Genomic DNA, 8809 nt, shown 5'->3' with positions numbered 1-8809 from the left:
TTACATCTTGCATCTCAATAGCTGTCAGTTGTTTTTGAGCAAACACACAGACCACACATCTAGATTTATGTTTTTATTTTCATTTAGATATGCATTTACACGCATATTATAAAGCAAATATACAAATAACAAGCTGTTTTGAACAAGTTAGAAATCAATCGGCCCTAGCCTCTGAAATAATATTCGTACAGATATGGGCAGGCTCAAAACATAAGAAAAAAAACACACTAAAGAAATGGAAGGAACAAAAACAAAAAAACAAAGCAGCTTGTGGCATTGGATCAGTCCCGAGAGATCACTGAGCAGCACCAGAACGCCAGCGAGAGAGACCAACAGAAATGAAGCCAATGAACAGTGCAAACACACGAGTGTGAGAGTGTTGAAGTGTGCAGGAGTCGTCGTCGTCAGAGAGCCTGAGTGCTGTCTTTGGTAAGCGGTCGGATGTGTCGTCCCAGGCACGCTAGGAAATGATGCTACGCCGCCTCGCTAACATTCAACGCAGCCTCGTCCAGTACTTTTGAATTCATAAGACACAAACCGGAAAACAAATGTGGTTCATCTATGATCCAAAAGGCACCATGAGTCAATACAGATGAAAAAAAATAAATCACTTAATCAGTTGAAACAACCTGAATGTGATTACCATCATAGCCTTTACAATGAAAGTAGTTGAATTTTCTTGTTTTAAACAGGATGCAGATCTTTCTGATTCATGGACGACTTATTCTTTTTTAAACAGCCAGACTCGCTTCCTCCCATGAAAGGGTTTGGTCAAGTTCCCAGTCCTACCAGCAGGGGGCGCGACACGGCTTCGTCCAGCTCTTCACCGAAGCAGTGGCTTCAACACATCTACTTTTCCCAAAAATGGAAAATACCAGGTGACACCAGACGAGAGAAACGAAAAGTAGCCCAAGAAACTAAAACTATTGCCTGGTCCCTCATGAGCTCATCTTGTAGGAACATCTCGATAAGGGCATCGGATCCCTCCAGACTTCCTCGTTGCCAGACTCCTCCAACTAAAGCTATATGCTGGCTAACAGAATATATGTGTGTACACGTGTAGTGAAGGTGCTCTGAACGCGTCATGGTCACATTTCAGTCCAAAATTACATTTAAAGAAAATGAAACGATATTTGTAGAAACGATAAGATTTGTGACATTTTCATGAAAGTTAAGCACATTTTCCCTCCCAATTCGAATGACTATTGCTGGAAAAAAAATCTTATTACTGTAATGCAAAAATTATATACATTTAAATAATGGTAGCATTTGTACTGCTGATTTATTTTTATTTTTTTTAACAGTAATACAGAAATAAAATACTGTTTTATAGTATTAAGAATCTAGTAAGAATAATCAAGAATTACAAAAACTATACTACAATAAAGAGAAAGAGGGAGAAAAATGTGCTTAAACCCACCCAAAAATGAGAATTCAGTCATCATTTACTCATCCTCATGTTGTTCCAAACCAATTCGAGTTCATAAAAGATATTTTGAAGAATGTTGGTAACCAAACCATTTTGGTTCCCATTGGCTTCAATTGCATTTTCAAAATATATCTTCAAAATCTTCTTTTATGTTCCACTAAGAAACACAGGTTTGAAACCGCATGAGGGTGAATGATGACAATGTTCATTTTTGGGTGAACTATCCCTTTAATTAACATGAAAATGTCACAAATCAAACTCATCCTAAACGGAGGCTTCATTTCCAGTATACAAGGAATGATATTTCTCTTCTTTCCTTTTAATTTTGGGGTTGAAAAACGAGCTGGACACGTCTCACTCCTCGCCGGTGAGGTTCTTCATCTCAGCGACACTGAACACTGAAACAGAGGCATGTGTGATTGACAGCTACATCAGCATCTTCAGTCTCTGTGCATCACTTCCCGCCTTACATTCATCTGTTGCCTTTCTGAATCTTATCCAAGCTTCGGTCCAACTGTAAGCGCTGACCGAGTGTCGGTCAAACGGTAACCTTTGATCACAGCGATCTTTCTGAAACCTTGAGCCTTTTCCTCCTGCCCTTCCTTCTCTAACGTTCAAAAAAAAACAAAACAAAACAATTGACCAACCGGGATGTTAAACCTCCATGAAACGAGCTTTGAAATCTTCAGTTCAGTGTGCAATCCTTGGTAATGAAGGTTAGCTGTGAAAGCTAGCATGTGTGTCTGCTTATATCTCTGTTTGAACGCAGGCGTTACGCACAGGACTAGTCGGCTGAGGAAGGTTATTGCGTTCTTTAGGCGAGCTCTGGCCCGCGGCAGCCGCGCATATTAAACTCACATTCTCCTCCGCAATGTAGCATAGCGGGCGCTCTGCCGGCCCGTCAGGTGTCAGAGGGGCGACCGCAGCTTGCGGAACGGGACAGTTCTCCAGCCGGTCGTTCTCGACCTCTGGAAGTGGGCTGACCGCTCCGCCCGTGTTGGGTTGTCGGACGTGAGACTCAAAGCAGGGCGGTCTGCAGGCATCCAGGTCGGAGCAGCTGAACTCTGAGAAGTGGCTGGAGTGTGAGTCGGCCACAGACGGCAGGCTGCCGCTCAGAGAGGGCGAGTCTAACTCGCTGGAGTTGGTGCTGCGGCGCTCCAGCAGCTGGGCGTCCATGTCTTCTCGCGTTTCGTTGATCTTGGTTCCGCCGCTCTTTTTGCGCAGCTTACCTTTGCACTTCTTGCCGGAGGAGGAGGAAGAGGTGGAGGACGGCTCCTTGGCCCAGCGAGAGGTAACGCACTTGCCCTCGTGGGGACAGCCGGCGGGGCAAACGCCGGGTCAGAGAGGGCGAGTCTAACTCGCTGGAGTTGGTGCTGCGGCGCTCCAGCAGCTGGGCGTCCATGTCTTCTCGCGTTTCGTTGATCTTGGTTCCGCCGCTCTTTTTGCGCAGCTTACCTTTGCACTTCTTGCCGGAGGAGGAGGAAGAGGTGGAGGACGGCTCCTTGGCCCAGCGAGAGGTAACGCACTTGCCCTCGTGGGGACAGCCGGCGGGGCAAACGCCGGGCCCGTGTCCTCCGCTGCTGCCGTCGTCCATACTGCTGCTGCCACTGTGGTGCCTGAGCTTCCCTCGCTTGGACTCCACATTCACCTGCACCTCCATACTGTTCCCATCCCTGCTGCACAAAAACGTCTGCTGTTAATGACAGCTCAAGCTCCATCACTGAGCCACCTCACATTCTTTTGGACAAATGTGACCCTGGAGCACAAAACCAGTCTCAAGTCGCTAGGGTATATTTGTAGCAATAGCCAACAATACATTGTATGGTTCAAAATGATCGATTTTTCTTTTATGCCAAAAATCATTAGGATATTAAGTAGAGATCATGTACCATGAAGATATTTTGTAAATTTCCTTCTGTAAATATATCAAAACTTAATTTTTGATTAGTAATATGCATAGCTAAGGACTTCATTTAGACAACTTTAAAGGCAATTTTCTCAATATTTTGATGTTTTTGCACCCTCCGAGTCCAGATTTTCAAATAGTTGCATCTCGGCCAAATAGTGTCCTTTCCTAACAATACATCCAACCATACATCAATGGAAAGCTCATTTATTCAGCTTTCAGATGATGTATAAATCTCATTTCTCAAAACATTGACCCTTATGACTGGTTTTGTGGTCCAGGGTCACATATGAACACAGACCTGTCCAGAGGCAGGTAGGCATTGAGAATGGATCCAGCCATTGCTTTGGTACTAGCGTTGTCGCTGATTGTCCCCAGACTGACGGTGCCGGACTCCCCGCTCAGACTGCAACGCTCCTTTTGGACATCAGCTTGAACTTCCAACCTGAGAAACACAAACAGCACATTTAAAGGAGTCATGTGATGTGATTTCAGGTTTTCCTTTGTCTTTGGAGTGTTACAAGCTGTTTGTGCATACAGTATACAAGATCTGTAAAGTTGCAAAGACTAAAGTCTCAAACCCAAAGAGATATTCTTTATAAAAGTTAAGAGTCAGCCATGCCTACCTAAAACGGCTCGTTCTAACACGCCCCCACATGTCTACGTCACTATGTGGGAAGATTTGCATAACGCCGCCCAAATGTTCACACAAAGAAAGGCGTAACTTATATTCTCGCTGTAGTATTGTTGTTGCCGCCACCATGTCGTGGAGACGCTGTTTCCAAATATGGTGAGGGGCGTAACATTTCCGTCACACGCTTGAGGTATTCGGCCAATCACAATGCACTGGATAGCTGGCCAACCAGAGCAGAGCTTTTCAGATCGATGAGCTTTGTAAAAATCAACACGTTTCAGAAAGTCAGAGCAGAGAGGAGAAACAATAATGTACAGTATGTGGAAAATAATGTGTTTTTTTAACATTAAACCGCATAAACGCATTGCATTACACCAAATACACAAAATAATGTTCTTTTTAGCAGCATCATATGACCCCTTTACGGTCTGTTAACTAATCCAAATGTCTACATGAATTTTCACATGCAATTTGTCTGTTCAGACCATTGCGTGAAAACAGTAGGCTTTAGATTATTTTTGGAAAAACTGAAATACCCCTGTTAGTCTGCTACACAAAAGTATTTTTTTTTTCTATTTTCCATTTCTGAGACCTGCTGAGAAGTCCAATCGTATTTACAGGTTTTCAAACAGCTGTTGAGACTTTTGTATTCACTATGGTGGTTATCAAACAACTAGTGGTTGACCAATATAATCGCAAAGGCTGAAATTTATTTTAATTAATTTTTTTAATTACCAGGCAGTAAGATTTACTGTTAAGTCCATAAGTGTTGGAAGCTGCCTAATAACTGAAAGGCAAACGATATACTACTTTATTTGATCATTTAGTTTAGGGACCAATTTTCAAATACGCAAGTCTTTGAATATCTAACAAATATTTAGGCCCGGTTTCACAGACAGGGTTTAGGATTAAGCCAGGATTAAGCCATAGTTCAATAAAGCAATAAGCCCCAAGAAGCCATGGTTTAAAGTGAATTTACAGCTAGAATACAGCTTCACGTCGTGCCTAACAGCGCTCCTTAGCTGTTATAAATTCACTGAAAATTGACAGAAAGGCTTATTGTTTTAATAAAACGGTTATTCCATATACGTAGTAACGTTTCACAAAATAAAACAGCAAATAAAGTGTAATGATAATAAAAACATTCTTCTTCTGCCAAACAATGTAGTTCCTCAGAATCAGTTGTGGTTCCAACAAAGTAATTGCCGAGCAACACACAGAAGTAAACAAAGGTGTGTGTTTGTAGAGTAATTTACAGCAGCTTCGAATGCGGCTCAGCCAATCAGAATCAAGGACCGGAACTATCGGTTTTATAATTAAAACATTTAAGTAGCTTTTATAAACGTGCCTTAGAAAAAAACATTACTGGTGTGCTTTACTGGTCTTGAGACGAAACAATGACACTTACATATTTTAAGATTTTAGACTGGGACTAGGCTTAAGCCTTATTTGTGAAACCGGGGGGAAATGTGACATCTCACAAATCAGCTGTTAGATCTCCTTGTGTGCTTAGCCTGCATAGAATGTGTCTACTCTTTATGTAACGGACAGTCCATGTGAATGATCTTCCATCTTCCTAAATACTGTGTTCACGAGCCCCACCAGGTCATGGTTTTATATAATAGCAGAGGTTCTGGGCATGAGACCAGAAGCATGAATCCTATTGGCTGGCTAGTTTTCTTGCAGTGCGATGGAAAAGACATTAAAACGCCGCTATGTTAAAGAAAATCTGTTGCCTTGGCCAGTATTTCTCAGCCCTGTTGCTTTTACTTTTTGCATGTCTCTTCATTCAAACACACCTGATTCAGGTCATCAGCTCATTAGTAGAGTCCAAGACCTGAAATGGGTGTGTGAGAGGACACGCTCAACATGTGCAGTGTTGGGGGCCCCAGAAACACAAATGCGAATGTTCATGTCAGTCAGAACAGCCATTTGTTCAAATTAAAATGTTAATCGATCTTTTGGGATTCTGGCAGATGCTTTGCATTTTGAATTTTGTAGTATGTCCACATAGTCACGTCACACTACATAGGGATGCACGATATTAGATTTTTGCAGATATGCCGATATTTTTCGAATCATTTTGGCCGATAGCCGATGCCGATATACATTTCCCTTTGTTTTGAAACAACACCAAGTCTCTCCAGTGCAGAAAATATAAATTATTTTTAATTTTGGTTAGTTTTGAGCAAAAACTTATTTGTTAGAAGTATTAAACATTATTAAAGTTCTTTTTTAATGAGAGTACATTAAAAGTCGTGAAAATAACTAATAAAATAAATCTCTGCTGTTTTTTTTTTCTCAGACAGATGTAGTTGCAACCTTAAGATTTTATTTGTGGATTTATCAGTAATAGATGGTCTAAAGCAAAAGAGCTGTAAAAATGCTAAAAATCTTTTACAGCACCTTGTATTTAAGTTTTCATAATCCATGTGAAAAAATATATGACATATTAATGAATAAATCTGTAAATTTAATTTACAAGTGTCATGTTTGTGATTTGTATTCATGTAAGCAATAAGACCTTTAAATCAAAACAGACTCGTGATTTTATGACATCGACATTCAGGGTGTGAACTACGGGGGAGCTCGGCTCCCCTTAATAAGGCATGGGCTCCCCTGAAAACATGATTTGTGAAAGGGTCATTACAGCAGTTCATAAAAATGTGAAGCATTCTGGGGGAAAAAAACAAAAGCAAAAAAACAATCAGTAGTACTGTTCCAGTGTTTGGTTTTTGAGATTTGCACTACAAGCCTGATTAGGGCTCTACAAAACATACCGTGCCTTTTAAAAAAGTATCTTATGCTCACCAAGGCTGCGTTTATTTGATGAAAAATACAGTAAAAACATTGAACTATTTCTAAAATTTAAAAAGGGCGGTTTTCTATGTGCATATATTTTAAAAAGTCATTTATTATTGTGATGCAAAGCTGAAAGGATCAGGGTCACATGATCCTTCAGAAATCATTCTAATATGCTGATTTGCTCCTCAATAAACATTTCTGATTATTATCAATGTTGAAAACGGTTGTTAATGAAAAACTGTATTATTATTAGAAGTCGCTTTTTACTGGTTTACCTGTGTCTGATGATTGGCCCTCAAACAAAAAGACTTCCAGGACAACACAAAACCCTGTTTCACAGATTTAGCATGCAAACAAATATCTTCTTGATATGACGAGCCATTTATCAATTTCCAGAAATATCTCTCTCATCACCCATCAAAGCATACCTCAACATATATAACTGCAACCAAACCTGCCATGACATTTAGACTAGTTCTCGTTTCCTACACTGATGTTTTGACACGTGTTTAAAAAGTACCTAACAAAAAGTACCTAATTTCTCTATGTATCTGGGGAAAGCTCTTTGTTATGCACACAAATATACACATCCTCCAAAGTGACAGGTGTAATAGCGCCTACTAAAAAAAACAAACAAGTGCACACAATAACCAAGGAAGCCAAGAGAAAATAGGCAGCTCAAAAGGTTGTGTTATCATTGAAACACAGGGCACAGCTGGGTGCAGATCTGTGCAGAGATGAGTACATAGCATGACAAGATCTGACACTGAAGACTGGAGTAATGATGCTGAAAATACAGCTTTGCATCACAGGAATAAATGACATTTTAACATTTAAATAGAAAGCAGTTAATTTCAATTGCAATAATATTTCTGCTTTTACGGTATTTATTAAAATATGCAGCCAGACTTCTTTCAAAAACATTTTAAAAAATCTTACCTATCCCAAACTTTTGAAGAATAGTGTAAATGCACGTAAAATTCGATTTCAATTGGACAAAAACTTAAAAAAACTTTTATATATCATGTGCACACTTTAGTCTGACTTAAATTTCAATTACGTATCAGGTTTACTCTGACAAACCGATTAAAACTGTAGCTTTCAATTGATCAAAAGTGACAGTAAAGACATTTATAATGTTACAAAAGATTTCTATTTCAAAGTGCTTTTCTTTTAAACTTTTTCATCTAAGCATTCTGAGAAAGAAGAAAAAAAAAAGTATAATGGTTTCTACAAAAATGTAGAATTCACAACTGATTTCAACATTGATAACCAGAAATGTTTCTTGAGCAGCAAATCAGCATATCAGAATGATTTCTGAAGATCATGTGACACTGAAGACTGGAGTATTGATGCTGAAAATTCAGCTTTGATCACAGGAATAAATTACATTTTACAATATATTCAAATAGAAAACAATTAATTTAAAATGTAATAATTTTCACAACATTGCTGTTTTTATTGTGTTTTTGATCAAATGAATGCAGCATAAGAGATGGCTTTCATGTTTGTTTGTTTTAATGCCATGCCAGCTTCTGTGGCTATTTTCATGGCAAGACAAATGTAACAAATTGTATTAGGTTTTTAAAATGTATTTTCACTAAAAACGAGATGGCTTTCATAAACGGTTTTCTTAATCTTAACTCCAAACTTTTAAACAGTAGTGCATATATAGAAAAATCTCAAATAGAATTGTAATAAAAGTGCCCTTACCCGCAGTCTGGAGCAGGGCACCAGCGGCAGTCAGGGTCGGCCACCAGCCAGCGGCGCAGCATGAACTCCTCATATTTCTCCATGAGCACACGGTCGTTGAGTATCATGCGGATGTCGTGGGGGTTGAAGCGCTCGGAGCACTCTGGGCAGCTGATGTTGACCCTGCTCTCAGAGATCTCGATGCGCAGATACTGTCGGAGGCAGTCGGCACAAGAGCGGTGGTGGCATGTCATGATGTCAGGGAAGCGGTCTCTGGTGTGGCGCAGCAGGCACAGCGGGCACTCCAGCAGTTCAGAGGTGGAGGCTGAGGATGAGGATGAGG

At 40.2% G+C, this 8809-nt stretch overlaps 1 protein-coding gene across 1 annotated transcript; it reads right to left on the bottom strand.

Moving 5' to 3' along the window:
• Positions 1-1745: 1745 nt before the first annotated feature.
• Positions 1746-8807, bottom strand: LOC107552298 (E3 ubiquitin-protein ligase RNF19A-like; the record flags this gene model as incomplete). Its single annotated transcript, XM_016234158.1, has 4 exons — positions 1746-2658; positions 2885-3102; positions 3637-3899; positions 8487-8807. Coding segments are annotated over 4 exons (1284 nt in total), but the record flags the coding sequence as incomplete, so codon positions are not given.
• Between the last annotated feature and the right edge of the window lie 2 nt (positions 8808-8809).

Source organism: Sinocyclocheilus grahami, unplaced genomic scaffold (genome assembly GCF_001515645.1).
Source record: "Sinocyclocheilus grahami isolate Dianchi unplaced genomic scaffold, SAMN03320097.WGS_v1.1 scaffold446.1, whole genome shotgun sequence".
Taxonomy (NCBI): Eukaryota; Metazoa; Chordata; class Actinopteri; order Cypriniformes; family Cyprinidae; genus Sinocyclocheilus; species Sinocyclocheilus grahami.
The sequence above is the reverse complement of the archived record's forward strand: the minus strand, read 5'-3'. Positions and strand labels throughout refer to the sequence as shown.